Raw genomic sequence first — 15,384 nt, 5'->3', positions numbered from 1 at the left:
TGAAAAACCAGGAAGTGACAGAGGGTGTTGCTAAGGGTTGGGGGGGGAGTTTAGGGGGTGGCCGGGGGCGGGGGGAGGGGGGAGGGATGGGGGGAAAGCAAGCTGGAGGACAGGTGAGACAGCAGGACAGGTGAGGCGGGCCCTGAGGGGGGGGCGGGTGGGAGCCAGGTGAATGTACGGCTCTTGGCGGCCGAGGGGGGGCGGGCGGCAGGAGGAGGCAGAGGGCGGCGGAGGAGGAGCCCCCCAGCAGCGAGCGGCGAGCGACTGACCGCGGCCTTCTGACCAGGACCGGAGCAGGGCCCCAAGCCCCCGGGCCTGGCGGGGGACGCGCTTCTCCCCACACCCTGTGCCTCAGCAGCTCCAGCCAGCGGACCCGACGGCCAAGAGGTGAGTGTACCCCACTTTTGTCTCCAGGCTTGGGGTCCACTAGACTCGAGACTACTGCAGTGTCCTTCGTCCGTCCTGTAAGTGGGACCCCCTTACATACACACACGCTCGTGCAGACCAGATTCCCACCAGTCCGCTTCTCTTTGCTTTCCCGGATCTTTGGGATTGGTTTGAACCGGGAGGCAAGGTAGAGAAGAAACCACGGCCGCCCCCCAACCCCGGGCAGAGGGTCCCCAGAAACTTTCTCTGCACTTCTCCTAAGACCAGACAGACTGTCGGCTCCGGGATGGAGAGGGGGTACGGCGGCGCCGAGCGTGCCTCCAGTCTCCTTGGGACTTTACCCGGAGACCCCAGACCCGGCCGACTTGAGGGAGTGGAAACGCTGACGGACTCTAACTAGGACAACGCGCCCCCCCTTGCCCCCTGGCGCGGTGGCTTGGACCCGGGCCAGTTGCATGGGGGGTGGGGGATCGAGGAGCCGCAGCTTGGGGGAAAGTTACCGGCTGGACTATTCGGTTTCTTGCGCTCTCCGAGCCGGGCTCTTTCCCCAGTAGTAGTGCGGCTCTGCCACCGCCTCCGAACGACCCCTTTCCCCCCCGCGGCCCTCAATCCCACTCCTTTCCTCCAGGTTCTAGTCCCGCCGCCACCTTTCCAAAGCCTAGAGGAGGGTGGGTGACTAGGAAGAATTCGCCTACCTACCTCTGGTTCCCACCGGCGCCGGCGCACCTGCCCCTACTCAGAATGGGGGTCGCTACTATGTTGTTGTGGAACCTAATGTGCGCTGCTGGCCGAGGGCTGCCATTCAAAGGGGTGGGGGGCTTCGCTTTCAATTTCCAGCTTTCTATCCCCTCCCTCCCACCCCACCCCAAGTAAGAGAGCGACGTGTCCCGGCCAGAGGGGGGGGGCGAGAGTGGGGGGGCCAGCGTGGGCAGCGGGTTGTGCCCGGACACGTGCCTGCCCAGGCGCCCCGGCCCTGCTAGTGTTTGGAGAGAGGGCGGGTCCCCTGCCCACCCCCCGTGCCCCGTACAACCCCCATGTATCAAAGGGCGGCTGAGACGTGGTGAGACCTCGGGGCGCCCTGGGGGGCAGGGGGGGCGGGGAGCCTGGGTCCGGAGCAGGGGAGGGGCAGAGGCGCCGGTGCTAGCTGACCCACAGGAAACGAGCGCTGCTGACCTAGTTTGGGACACCGGAAGTGGGTGCTGGGGAGAGGGGGAGACCGGCAGGCTATCCTGGCTTCCGGGCCAGGTGGAGGGCGTTCTTGAATTGACCCCCGCCCGAATGCCTTGGAGACCCCTAGCTGCAGCTGAGAATGGAAATGAGTCAGCGCAGCTATTCCCCCTTCCCCCAACTTATTCCTGGAGGAGGGAGAACGTGTATCAGGGGTGAGGGGAGCCAGATTGGGCAGAGAGGGGTTAAACCAGGATGGGAACTCTCTGTTCCCTGGGGGAGTGTGTGTAGTGTGTGTGTTGGGGGTGAGGGGCTGAGGCCTGGAGGATTATGGGGTTACCTCCTGCTGCCCTACACACACCAACTGGTTTGGTCACCCCTGTACCCTCCTGGCACTGCTGGTAAAGCTGGCATGAAGTGGGCATCAGGTTGGGAGGAGATATTGGGCATAAGGAGTGCTGTGCTGCCCTGGAGAAGGCCATATTTGTGACTAGGTTTGGGTGGCAGTGTTCCTCCTTAGTGGTAACTGGGGAGAAAGGCAGGGGGCTCCCCCTGGAGCAGCTGATGAAACAAGGAGAAATCTCTGTCAGTGCCTCCTGTCCCTGGCCCCCGGGACCCCAGCTCCCCCAGCGTGCCTCTGTTACATGGTTGCTGTGGGCACAACGCTGCTTGCTGGCACCCCCAGACACTGTCCCTTCCCTTGGGTACCACACCCCCAGCCTTGGCACAGGGGCTAGGAAGGGGTTAATGCCACCAGAAAGGGGCTCTAGGGAAGAAAGAAGGCAGTGCCCACTAGGCTCAGGTGTCAAGGAGACAGGCCTGCTCCAACGGGCCCTCTGATCACGGCTCAGCCCTGGCTTATATGGACCCCAGTGTCTGGGAGACAGGTGCTTTCCTCTTCCCCTTTCCCCATGGTGCCCCCTGGCACCCAGGGCCCCCAGCTCCTCCTTGGCCTAGTGCCCGCCCTGGGAGGGCGCGGCGGGCAGCGGGGGCTGGGCTAACAATGCACCATCGGGCCCTTTGTGTGCTTGCACTTGGCACCCTGGGGAAGGGTGGGGGAGGGGGACCCAGCGGGCATGGGGGGCGGAGCGCCTCTAGGGTGGGGACAGTGAAGGCTGGGGGGAGAAGCAGAGAATGAAAGCAGGTGGGGAGGAAAGGGAAGTAGGTCAGATAGGGTGCTGGCCCCCCATTCCAAGCCAAGGCTGAGAGAACTAGCCTCGGATCCTATGGCTGCCTAGATGGCATCATGCTGGGGCCTGAGGTACAGCCTAGGACTGGGCATTTAGGGTCAGAAGTCACTGCCCAGGCGACGGTTCAGATGGAAGAGGCCTGGCTTGGTATTGCCCCCTTCTTGATGGTTGAGAGACCCAGTTCTCCTGGCCAAAGGCCAAAGCCCCAAGATGGGGAGTGAATGGGCTCCAGGCAGGGCATTGCTCTCCGATAGAAGCCTCTGGGCCTGCTTCAGGGCTTCCTGCCTCTGGACAGCTTGGTTCCCTGACCTTCCTGAGAGTTAAGACTGCCCTGCCACCAGGCCTTGGGGCCTATGCCTGTTTTGGCCTAGGGCTGAAGAGGAGGGTGGGGGAGGAAGGTGGGGACAGGCAGACGGATAGGACCCTGGCATGGGGTGTGCCCGCTCTGGCCTCTTCCCCCTCCTTCTGCTGAGTAAACTCGTGAGTGAACTTGACGTTTTGCCCGGACAGTTTGAAGTTGCCTCGCCCCCCCCCCCCCCAGTCCTGCCAACACACAAGCGGCCAGGCGCCAAGGCGGGACTGGGGGACTGGGGGGAAGGGGATAGAGCTACTGTCAGGGGCTTGGTGAGAACCTAGAAAGACCCCCCCACCCAGCAGGGCTCAGTTCTTGGCAAGAATCTTGGCTGGAGTCTATCAGCATCTGTCCTGTAGCCTTGGGGAGCCCAGAAAAAGTATTCTCAAGGAAGATCCTTTTCTCACTTCTGACCTCTGTCCCCACTAGGAAGAGATACCCAATTGCCATCTGGCCCCCTGAGATGCCATCTTTAATGTTCTAGCCTAGGAGAAAAGCTAGATTTAGAAAATCTTCAGGGAGGCCAGAGAAGGCTGCCCTCTTCATTTTGTCCCACAGCCTAGGGTGGATGGGAGGTAGGCATTGACATCTTAGCTTCTCTTCTCTGAGGCCTCTGAGCAGCTACGGTCCCTGCCCTTCCCCTCTCTTGGCCTCACACCTGGGCTGGACCTCACACATACCCCCACTTACTTGACTATCATGCCTGGCCTTCCCCGAAGCCTTGCTCTGCCTTCTAGCTTTCCCAGAACCAGGTCAGCCATCAGAGCCCCGCCAGCAAATACCTGTGTCAGGTCCAGGGATGGGGATGCACCTGGTAAAGGGGGCTGATGGCAAGCAAATGGAGCCAGAGACCCCCACAGGTGCACCAGTTTGCTACCCTTGACATCACCAATTCCTCTTACACCTCCCCAGGGCACCAGAATAGTAGGGGAAATGCCTTCCCAGTCCCTGCCAGGCCTCAGAGTGGGGCTCCCCCAAACCCTTGCTTTCGACCTCATGTCTCTGGCTTCAGTTTCCTTCCTGTTTCCACCGCCCCCCCAACTCCTCCCCACTCATATGCCCCTTTCAACAGACATCCTCTCCTCCTTCCTTCCTCCTACTTTGCCTGGGAGCAGAGGTCCTTTCCCCCTCCATGGACCCTCTAGCCTCTTATGTCTCCTTAAAAAAACAGTCCTTTACAACCAAGTCCTCTACCCTCCCCACCCAATCAGCTGGGCTCCTGGAAAGAGGAGAACCCAAGGTTTCTGAAGGGAACTACAACTCCCAAGGTATACTCAAGGTAATTATGGTGCATACTGGGAGTTGTAGTCCTCCTTGAGCCAGCTCTCAGTTTGGCTGAGTCTGGAAGTGTTTCTGGGGGAGGGTAAAAGCCAAGGCTAGAGAGTTGCAAAATGGGTACCCTCTGCATCCCCTCACTTTGTTTTTGCCATCCCATTCCCACATGACACCATGTATCCATGACTGACATCCATCTTCCTTGCTGAGACTTGCAACCCATCTTCACTTTAGGGCCCCACCCAAGAGATGCCCACACCCTGCCCTGCTGCCCCTGGCAAGGGTGGAATGAGGGGCCCCATGAACTCTCTCCCTGCCCCCTGCCCTCCAGGCCGGTTCCCTCCCTTTATGGGGATCAAAGGGCAGGGAGCAGCCCCACCCCACTCCCTCGCAAGCTGCAGGCACTAGACCAGGGCTCTCAGAACTGCAGGGACTTTGGTGCCCAAGCATTTGCTTGGGCCAGGGAAATGCCAGGAGGTTGGTACCTGTGGCAGGGAGAGACATGAGCCCTAGCCCTGCGGAGCAGATCCTTCAGTGACTGCTCGTGGGGCTGTCCTTAGCCTCCTAGCATTCCCATGTGGTGCTGCCTCTTGAGGACTCGGTTTCAGAACAGGGTCTTGGACCTTATCTGTAGGGCCTAGGGGCCTGGCCCCGCCTGGCTGGCACCAAGGTACAGGGGTGACCCTCCCCCACCTCAGGCCCACAGTTGGCATGGGGTGCTGGGAGCAGGGGGGTAGGAGGGAGAGGAGGGCAGGACTGCCAGCATCCTGGTGGGTAGGTGCCAACCGGGCCGGGAGCTGGTGAGGGGCAGCAGGCCAGCGGCATTGAGCCAGCAGCTGTTGGGGGGAAAAGGGAGGGGGTGCTTTAGGGGACATTTCTGTAGTCCCCCCAAGACTAGCATGATTTGGGATGGCCTAATGTCTGGAGGACACTTGGGTACCCCTTATTCCAAGAATAAGGGACCCCAGGAGTTGTTTAAGAGAAATTTTGTGGCCCACCCATCTCTGGGCTCAGAGCCCTCCTGAGTTGCCCCTCAGGCCCAGGCGGGTCCCACCCAACCGGCCAGGGTGGCAGCAGCTTGCGCAAGGGGTGGGGCTAGGCGCTTCCCAGCAGATGCCCCCTCCCAGCTCCTTCCTCTTTCCGTGCCCACAGCTCCCCCCATCTGACTGTCCCCCTCAGGCCATCTCTGTCCCCCTGGCCACTGGGGGCTGGCATGAGTGCTGCCCCCTGGCCTGGTTGGCAGGGGCTGGTGACCGGGCAAGGAACTGTGGTATGTGAGTGGGTTTGGGGTGAGGCTATGGGGAGGGCGGGGTGCTGCCTTGCCCAGCCCCTGAAGGCCCCAGCCCAGTACAGGGTGGGGAGAACCTGGCCAGTTCCCAGTGGGTCTGAGGGGCCCACTGGTATCTGGAGGGCCTCTCTGTGGCCCCTTAATCCCACATGCCCTGAGGGGCTAGGACCTGGGCACCTGTCTCCCCTGGCACTGACTGTCTAGGGTTCCCCTCCTCCCTCTTTGGCCACTGCTACCTCCTGTCCCCTCCCCTCTCTCTTCCTTCTCCTGGTCCCACCTCCAGCAGCCTCTCCCATTGCTCCTCCTCACCTCTGTCCTCCTGGACTGTCCCAGTCCTACCTTCCTACCCCTCACCTTTTTCCCTTTCAGGACTGAGTGAGGACAGGCGGGGGTGGGGACAGCTGGGGCTTAGGGCACTGCAAGCGAAGACTCTGGGCCCTCTCCCACGCTGCCAGCCCTCTGTAACCCCTCCCTCCAGGTTGGGGGGGGAGGGGGACAGCACCCAGAGGGTTAAGGCTCTAGGGGGGAGGGGCTGGGCCAGGTCGTGGGCGGCCCCTTTGAAGGAGGGAGCTGGAGCAGGGGAACAGCCACCCAACCTCCCCCCCACAGCCTGGCCCTCCCCTTGCCCCTCCCAACCTGCTGCCCCCAGGGGCCAGGAGGAGTTGCCGGTGAGGCCCCTCAGCGTTCAGGTGAGTAGGCCCTGCTCTGGCTTGGGAGGTCAGGCCCCAGGGGAGGCTCGAGGCCTAGAATTGGCCAAGGGTCAGAGAAGGACTGAAAAACAGGTTGGGAAGAGGGCTCCCAGACGTCCCTGGGGGCTCAGGGGGCTGAGGGTCCGAAGAGCTGGTGTGTGGGGAGACCTCAGAATCCAAGGGACCCAGAGGACCAGAAGAGGGGCCTACTGGAGCTGAGTGATTGCTGGGCCAGGCAGGAGGTTGGACAGGCTGGCAGGGAGCCGGGCTCTGGGGATCGGGCTGGGGTGTCCTCTGGGGCTGGGGGGCTCAGGTTTCTGCCGGCGGCTTGGCGGGTGTGGGGTTACCAGTCAGCTCGGTTACCCAGCCTGAGACACTAGACTGGGGGGAGGGGGGGACAGGGCAGACCCTGGTACCTTGAGCCTTCTCCTCGGGCCCTGAGGGAGCTCGCACTGCTTACGCAGACCCTGCTGAGAACCGATGACCAGGGTCTGTCTGAGTGGACAGCTGCCCAGCCCAGGGTGGGCACCCTCTGGGGAAAGTCCAGCAGCTCCAGTCCTGGAAACTCTGACAGCAGAGAGGCACCCATTGTCCCCCTCACCCCACATCCGCTCTCGCTGTACAGCGCCCCCCCGCCATTTATTCTCTCTAACTGGCCCCCAAATTTTGGTCTCCTGCTTCATTCAGAAGGCGAGTGTGGATACTCTAAATACAACCATGTCTTGGCAGGACCAGGCCAGGCCCCAGAGGGCAGGTCCTGGTCCTGAATTCCTCTGTCCTCTCCTCCCCGCGCATGGCTGGAGAGGACAGAGAGATGCCTGGAGCAGGGGCCAGTGGAAATGTGGGAGAGGCCTGAGGAGCGGGGTCAGGGAAGGGGAAGGAAGGAGAGGCCAGGAGGGTGTTCAGCAGGAGGCCCGGGGACAGGTGTGGAGAGGTGAGGAGCCAGGAGCCGCCAGGGCTGAAGCCAGGAAATCAAAGGACGAATCTTTTGGAGGGAAGACGAATCTTTTGGAGGGAAGACGAGGGTCAGAAAAGGTAGCAAAGAGACAGAAAGTGGAGTCCAAGAAGAGGGCCAAGAGCGAGGGGTGGCCGATGGTGGAGCATCCAAGAGCGGAGGGTGAAGGTGGGAAGATGCCCCCATTCCATCCTCCGCCATCTTTATCCCCTCCTGTTTCCCTCGATGCGCCCCGGGCTGTCGGCTAGAGCTGGTGTCGTTGGCAGAAGACATGGAAGGGCACTGAGGTCTCCCTCACCCCGAGCCCCTGTACCAGAACGGGGGACTTAACCCCCAGGGCGCCGGGAAGCGGCCAGCTCCCCTTGCCTCCTTCCCCCTTCGTGGCTTGCGGTCTCTCTTCCCCGCCTCGGCCCCCAGGAAGTGTGAGTGCTGGGGGTGGTGAGGTTAGGAGGGGGAAGCTTCCCATGGGGGATGGGGAAGGCATGCAGAAAATTCGAGGGGCTGGGCGGGGGGCGCAACTCCATAGATGCCTGGGACATCCCTGGTCAGAGGACCTGTCCTTCGAAGCCCTGCCCATCCTCCAGTGACATGTGGCTTCAGCTCCTTCACCCTGTCTTCCCAACTGGGCAATCCAGATGGCCACGGCCGCTGGCCCCCAGAGGCCCTGGAAAGGGGTGGGGGAGGCTAGGGAACAAGGATTCCTGGGTCCCCAAGGACTTTGGACTGGTTGTCTCATGTCCCCAGCCGCTGGTCCAAGCCACAGGCCAAAGCCCTGGCTTCGTGCGAGAACTTAGCTCCAAAAAACAGGAAGAGAACCTGAGGCTGGAGTTGGGGTGGGGGGTGGGGGGTGGGGGTAGAAAAGAGAAAGAAGTAAGGGGGAGGGGTGACCAGCCAAGGCGCCAGGAGTATTGGGAAGAGCCTTCGGTCTCTCCATCACCCATAGCAGGAAAGTGCCCCAGCCCGGTCCTTCTCCTTCCTCACCCCACGCTGCTGCTCCAGGAGAAGCCCAGCCAGGCCCCGCTCGCTCCGGCAGAGCCTTGGATAGGGGCTTGAGGCCTGTGCTGGGGGGGCTCCATGTGCCCGTGTCTCAGGCCCATATCTATTTTCTCCGCCGCTAATCCTGGTTCCGCCTGCTGCCCCCCACACTAAGCCTCACTCCCCTAATCCCCAGGGTGGGGGGAAGGGGGGCCAGCTTTATTCAGCTGCCCTGTTCAGGGCCTCCTATCCTGCCCTTCAGCTAGCTCAAGCCAGCAGTGTTGGCCCTGGTGCCCCCAGCCCTGTGCTGGACACTGCCTGAGGTCAGCTCCTGGGAAGAGCTCTGGTCTCCTTCTTCCTAAGACAAGATCAGTGCCCTCTACCTTTTGGTTTCTTGGTGGTGGACACACCCTGGCAGGTGCCCTTGGGCACTGAGGGATAGGTGATAGGGGCTCTCACCTTTGTCCCCCTCCTACCTTTCTCACCCGTAAGTCTTCCCCCAACCAAAGATGGGGCAGGCTTGACTCAGGGCCCAGTTTCAAGAGAGCTGCCCACCGGCTTGGCCGGTCTAGCAGGCCTGACAGTGAGGGGAGCCTGGGGGGGTGGCGGGAAAGAGGGGAGCAATGGGGCGGGGCCCTTGGTTCTTCCCCCTACCAGGCAAACAGACCTTGCCTGGTTCCCTGGCACAGCTACCCCCCCAACACCACACACACCCATGCCCACAAGGTCTTAGCAAGAGGGGGCATGCCAGGCTGGGTGGGGATCGGCCGCTTTCATGGGTTGTCAGGGGACTAGCCCTCTGGGATGCAGAGGTGGGAAGGGTGCCCAAGGTGGGGTGGGCACCAGTACCTCACTCTGGCAGAAAGAAGGGGGAGGCCTCCAACCTACGCATCCCTCCCAGATGATGGGCCCAGGAGTGCCCCCTTGGCCTGGTTGGCACCAACATTGTTCCAGGTGGCACTTCTGTTGGCAATGGTGCCAGAGCCCTGGATAAGGGCTGGGGGAGTTTCCCAGAAGCTGGAGGTATGGACACCCTCTCCTGGCCACGTGTGTCCTCTGCTTCTCTTTCCTTGCTACCTCTTGGTCATGGGCATTAGATTTGGGCCTAAGGGGTTAAACACCCACCCTTGCCCAAGCTCAGTGTGAGCTGCATGGTAAACCAGCCTGAGCCTGTGACCTGACAGCTGGGTCAGCCAATGAGCACCCCTGCCACACCACGTTGCTAAGGAGACCAGCCCTGGGGTGGGAGAAAGGAGGCGGTCTTAGCAGCGGGAATGGGTGGGGTGGGTAGAGAAGGAGGGCGAGGGATGGGGTAAGCCACGTGCCTGCTGGTGCCCAGCTCTCAGCCAATGGACAGCCAGAAGAGCCCCACCCATTCCTCTTTAGAAGGGACGGGATCCACTTGGGTCCAGGGGGGTGCCCACTACTGCTTAAGTGGCTTCCACTATTGCTACCCACTTAGTTTTTGTTCCTAAGTCTTGGGGCCATGTGCCACTTGTACCATTTGTAAGGGGGCAGCAAGAGAACCAAAGGAAGCAGGGACAAGTCCAAGACCGATGGTCCCCAGAGAAGGAGGTGATTTAGGGAAGGTGGCCTCTCTAAGGGTACCTAGACATGTGGGTGCTGCTCGCTCAAGCCTCTGTGCAGGAGTCTGGCTGGCGCTGCAGTGAAGGTGGCAGGCATGGAGGCAGGCAGACACGGTGCAGTTCTTTGTCCTGAAGAGGAAATCTGTGGCTCTTGATTCTCCTATACACCACCCCCCCCCCCAAAAAAAAAAAAGCCTTTCCCCATCAATGGCCAGAGTGAACAGTTGCTAGAGTGTCAGGTCACTAACAAAATGACAAAATATAAGTTTCCTCGGGATCATCTGAGCTAGCCTTTAATATTACAGATGAAGAATAGGACTCCTTTGGAAAGGAAGTGACTTGTCCAAGGTCAGGTGGCTCCTTAGTAGCCCTGCTCCCTCAGGCTAACTTGAGGGAGGGCAGACCCGGCTCCTCTGGCCTCCTCTGGCCTCCTCTGGAGGTGGTTTCTTGGCACGGCCTGTCTGTGTAAGTCAGGGCGCCACTGATGGAGTCAAGCTTTAGGCCACACTTGGTCTCATTTACCTCTCCCCACAACCCCAGGGTGAGCTGGAATTCTCCCATATTATAGATGAGGAAAGAGGCTCAGAGATTAAATCATTTGCTTAAGGTCACAAAGCTAATCACCAGCAGAGTAAGGACTCAAACTCAAGCCTGGCTGATTCCAGAGCCCAGCTCTTTCCAGGCCCCACTCTGTCCCCAATTGCTCCAGACCCACAAAATGTCAGGGCTGCAGGGCTGAGCCCTTGGGGCCTCCACTCCTACCCTTTCCTTAGACAGTTCTGGAAAGTGGAACACCGAGAGAAATAACTTGCCCAAGGTCATTCAGGAATTGAAGCCAGTCTCCCCACTTGAGGGCCAGACTCGAGCCTCAGCTGCTGTCCCCAGCCCTGCCTGCCTGAACCGGAGACTCGTTTCTGTGCTCCTGTGATTAGACCAGAGGGAGGATGAGGGTGGAACCTCTACCCTCCAGAGGGGGGGCTCTCCTGGAATGAGGAGGGGGGTGGGGAGCTAGTGGAGGAGGAGGAGGAGGAGGGGAGGGGTGGGACTGGAACTTGGCCTCATGGCGGTGGGGGAGGGGCAGGGGCGATGCTTATCTGTGCGGGGCAGGAAGCACCCTCGCCAGTGTCACCCCAGCAAAGGGTGGCTGCTCCTTGGCCCCATGGGGGAGGGGAGGATGTGGGTGGGGGGGTGGGACCTGTTTCCCATTTGACCCCTAGAAGTGGGAATCTGGGAAGAGGAGATGAACTTTTGTTGGCTGGGGGAGGGGCAGGGAGATGCGGTGCTTGGAAGCCCTCCTCTTATTTGCATAGTGGCTTCTAGGGTACCACATGCTTTAGAGAGGCGCTGGCCATGCCTGGTGTCCAGTGGGAATCTGAACTCCCTCATGGGCTTCTCCCAGGGCTATGAAGAGGCCCCATCACGAAGGCTGTTACCCATTTTCCCAATGACTGAGGCCAGGCCACCAAAGCCCTCCAACCAATTCTCCTAACCCAGGACCCAGCATCCTGTCAGTCCAGTACTTGCGAAGGGATGGGCAATGGACAGATGGACATCTAGGAAAGAGCCAGAAAGGCAGGGTTCCTGCACTCCCAGAGCAGAACAGAGTGACAGTGATTATGAGCGTGGACTCTGGGCCACCCGAGGAATCTGACCCTGTCCTGCACCCGGCCAGTCACTCCACCTGTCTGACTCCCAGCTCCTTATCTGTGATGGGTGATGACCATACTCCAGAGGGTATGAAAGATTAAATGGGCGTCGAGTACTTAGAAAGTGGCATGTAGCCATCCCTCAGCGGGTGTCAGCCTGCGTTGGTGCCCCTCCCTGGACCCCTTAAAGGCTAAGCACTTACCCCGCCCTCTGTTGACCCTACAGGAGAAGATGGGGAGCCCTGAGGATGACCTGATTGGAATTCCATTTCCGGACCACAGCAGCGAGCTCCTGAGCTGCCTGAATGAGCAGCGCCAGCTGGGCCACCTGTGTGACCTCACCATCCGGACGCAGGGCCTCGAGTACCGCACCCACAGGGCTGTGCTGGCTGCCTGCAGCCACTACTTCAAGAAGCTCTTCACTGAGGGCGGTGGTGGGGCCGTCATGGGGGCCGGGGGCGGTGGGACAGCGGCTGGGGGAGCAGGGGCCGGCGTGTGTGAGCTGGACTTTGTAGGACCAGAGGCACTGGGTGCCCTGCTCGAATTTGCCTATACGGCCACACTGACCACCAGCAGCGCCAACATGCCTGCTGTGCTCCAGGCCGCCCGGCTGCTGGAGATCCCCTGCGTCATCGCCGCCTGCATGGAGATTCTGCAAGTCAGTGGCCTGGAAGCCCCCAGCCCAGACGAGGATGACTGTGAGCGAGCCCGACAGTACCTGGAGGCTTTTGCCACCTCCACGACCTCAGGCGTTCCCAATGGTGAGGACAGCCCTCCACAGGGGCCACTCCTGCCACCGCCACCGCCACCACCTCGGCCCGCTGCCCGCCGCAGCCGCAAGCCCCGAAAAGCTTTCCTGCAAACCAAGGGGGCCCGAGCAAACCACCTAGTACCCGAGGCGCCCACAGTGCCCACCCATCCCTTGACCTACGAAGAGGAAGAGGCGCCGGGTAGAGGGGGCAGCAGTGGAGGCAGTGGGCTGGCGGACAGCTACAGCCCTCCCACAGGAGTCGCCTCACCTACGGAGGGTCCCCTGAGCTATGACACCTATGAGGGTGAAGAGGAGGAGGAGGAGCTGGTGTATCCCCCAGTCTACGGGCCAGCGCAGAGCGGCGGGCCCCCTCTCTCCCCGGAGGAGCTGGGCTCAGACGAAGATGCCATCGATCCTGACCTGATGGTCTACCTAAGTTCCCTGCACCAGGACGCCCTGGCACCAGGCCTGGATGGCCAAGATAAGCTGGTTCGAAAACGCCGCTCCCAGATGCCCCAGGAGTGCCCCGTCTGCCACAAGATAATCCATGGGGCAGGCAAGCTACCACGCCACATGAGGACCCATACTGGCGAGAAGCCCTTCGCCTGTGAGGTCTGCGGTGTTCGCTTCACCAGGTGAGCCTCAGGGGGAGCTGGGGGTGGAGGGGATGCCATCCGAGTGGAGGCGGTCCCAGAGAGGTGAGGGCATGTGTAGGTTCCTGGATTATAGGAGAGGCCAGAAGAAAGCCAAGGAGGTGGGCATGGGGAAGGCAGAGTGGGTGACAGCCCTAAAGAGCATCCTGGGACAGTGGAGGGTGGCAGTGATAGGAGTGAGCCAAGGCCTGGGGTCCCATCCTGAATGCTTCCCTCGCCCCTTCCCCCCTGCCTGTCCCAGGAACGACAAGCTCAAGATCCACATGCGGAAGCACACGGGAGAGCGGCCCTACTCGTGCCCGCACTGCCCAGCCCGCTTCCTGCACAGCTACGACCTCAAGAACCACATGCACCTGCACACGGGGGACCGACCCTATGAGTGCCACCTGTGCCACAAGGCTTTCGCCAAGGAGGACCACCTGCAGCGCCACCTCAAGGGCCAGAACTGCCTGGAGGTCCGCACCCGGAGGCGCCGCAAGGATGACGCACCACCACACTATCCACCACCTTCCACCGCCAGCCCATCCCCTGCTGGCCTCGACCTCTCCAATGGCCACCTGGACACCTTCCGCCTCTCTTTGGCTCGATTCTGGGAGCAGTCGGCCCCCACCGGGCCCCCAGTCTCCACCCCAGGGCCTCCTGATGACGAGGAGGAGGAGGGGGCACCCACCACGCCCCAGGCTGAAGGTGCCATGGAGTCCTCTTAAAGAGGAATGAGTGGCCAGGCTGGAGCAGCACAAGGGCGGGGATCCCCATGCCAAGCAGTGGGAGCAGGCAGGACAGGCGCAGCTGGGGTCAGGGGCACGGAGCCTTACTGCGCGGCAGATTCAGCCCCTTCCTCTGGGTTCCCTCATTCCAGTTCCAAGCTGAGAAGGTTTGGGGGCAGAGGCTCCCCAGATTGGGGTGATCCCCCAAGAAGTGATACATATGATATTATGTATATATTTACAGCTCTATTGTAAAGGTGGGGTCCCTGTCCCCAGCTGCTCCTGGGGAGTAGAAGCAATAATGTATTTGATTTGTGGGGTCCCACTTCGGCTATGCGGGTTTCTAGGGGGCGGGGGCTTGGGACCAAAGCCTTGCCCCCCTCCCATGCCCCTTTGGGGGTTTTGGCTGTGTAAGGGGGTGAAGGACTGCCCCTCCCTTCTGAGACCCCTCCTTCCTGGTTTCTGTTCCCTTTTCCTGGCAGAGAATTATGCAAAGGGGGTTGGCAAAGGAAGGGTAGGTGGGGGAAAGCAAGGTGGGAACTTGAAAGATTGGGGGGACTGGGCCTGTAAGGAAGGAGCCATCCCAGTCCCCCTCCGCCCTGCTGCGGCGCTGAGTCATGGGGTCCTGGAGAAGAAGGGGCGGGTGGCCTGATTGGCTCGCCCGCCCCTGGGGGCAGCGGGCGGGCCCCGCCCAGCTCGGGAGCGCAGCTCCCTCCCCTCCCGCGTCCCCGGGCAGGGAATGTCTTGTTCCCGCCGCTCCCTCCCTGGGGCCAGAGGGCAGGGCGGGCCGGGCGGCGTCGTACCCTCTCCTCCCCACCTCCTCCCCGCCCAGGTGCGAGCCGGAGCCGCCACCGCTGCCGCCCCTGACTCACGCCGCCCCCGGGCTGGCGGGACGCAGGGTGTGGGACCCGGTGAGGGGCTGGGGGAGCCGCGGCCGCGCTGGCGCCACCTGGCGGCCGTGCCCTGCGCGGGCCGCGGTCCTAGCTCCCTGGCGCCCCGGCTGGCGAGCGTGCGCCCCTTGCCAAGGCGCCGCGCTCGCAGCTCGGCGGGCGGCTGGGAAGGTGGGCTGCGGTGCTGCGGGGAGGGCATCCCTTTCCCAGACCCTTGCCAGCCGGGCTTCCCAGCGGGCAGAGAATGACCCCACTCCTCTAGGATTGAGCCCACCCACCGCCCCTGTACATAGCCTCGTCTGTTGGTCTCGTGGAAATCTAGTTTCAGATTTTTAACTACCCAATTCCGCTGGGGCGGGGCACCTACCCCCTTTCCTCGCTGGGTGCTGGACCCCCTTGCGGCCTGGGCTCTGCCTTGCACTATTTCCCCTCCCTGGCCTGGCGGCCCCTCCCCCTCCTTAACGGGGCAGGTTCAGGGGCCCGGTGCTCTCCCTCCCTCCCGTGCACCCCCATGCCCATTTGCACAGCTGCCCAGGTACCCCCAACAGTGGGGAGGGGTTACAGGGAGGGGTAGCGGGACCAGTCCCTGTATCTATTTAAAAGTGATGATGTAATATATTGGGGTGGGAGGGGAGGTCGGGTGCCCTGGGCCTCATCTTAGCATTTCAGGTGATGGGGGGAGCCCAGGGCTGGGGAGACCTGGGGCCCAGCCCCAGAGAGTGGGGACAATATGGCCTCCCTTCTCCCTACTTGCGGCTTTCCCGGTCAGTGCCTTAGGGGGGGAGGCATCCCCCCCTCTCCTGTTCCCTTTCCCCTACCCCCCCACCTCGGGTGTAAGCGACAGGAAGAAATAATAATAATTTAAGATTCACA

General features: G+C 61.6%; 1 protein-coding gene across 2 annotated transcripts; it reads left to right on the top strand.

The window, feature by feature from the left end:
• Nucleotides 1–70: 70 nt before the first annotated feature.
• Zbtb7b (zinc finger and BTB domain containing 7B) lies at nt 71–15,382 on the top strand. Of its 2 annotated transcripts, none has more exons than XM_078027453.1 (4): nt 71–130; nt 287–387; nt 11,737–12,896; nt 13,156–15,382. In XM_078027453.1, the coding sequence occupies exons 3-4, from the start codon at nt 11,743–11,745 to the stop codon at nt 13,619–13,621; spliced, it is 1,620 nt and encodes a 539-aa protein (XP_077883579.1). In that variant the 5' UTR covers nt 71–130; nt 287–387; nt 11,737–11,742; the 3' UTR covers nt 13,622–15,382. The 2 variants fall into 2 exon arrangements, with proteins under 2 accessions (XP_077883579.1, XP_077883580.1); XM_078027454.1 differs by having other exon boundaries at nt 95–113.
• Nucleotides 15,383–15,384: the final 2 nt, after the last annotated feature.

Source organism: Ictidomys tridecemlineatus, chromosome 11 (genome assembly GCF_052094955.1).
Source record: "Ictidomys tridecemlineatus isolate mIctTri1 chromosome 11, mIctTri1.hap1, whole genome shotgun sequence".
NCBI classification, from domain to species: Eukaryota; Metazoa; Chordata; class Mammalia; order Rodentia; family Sciuridae; genus Ictidomys; species Ictidomys tridecemlineatus.
This window is presented reverse-complemented; position numbering and strand designations above follow the sequence as displayed.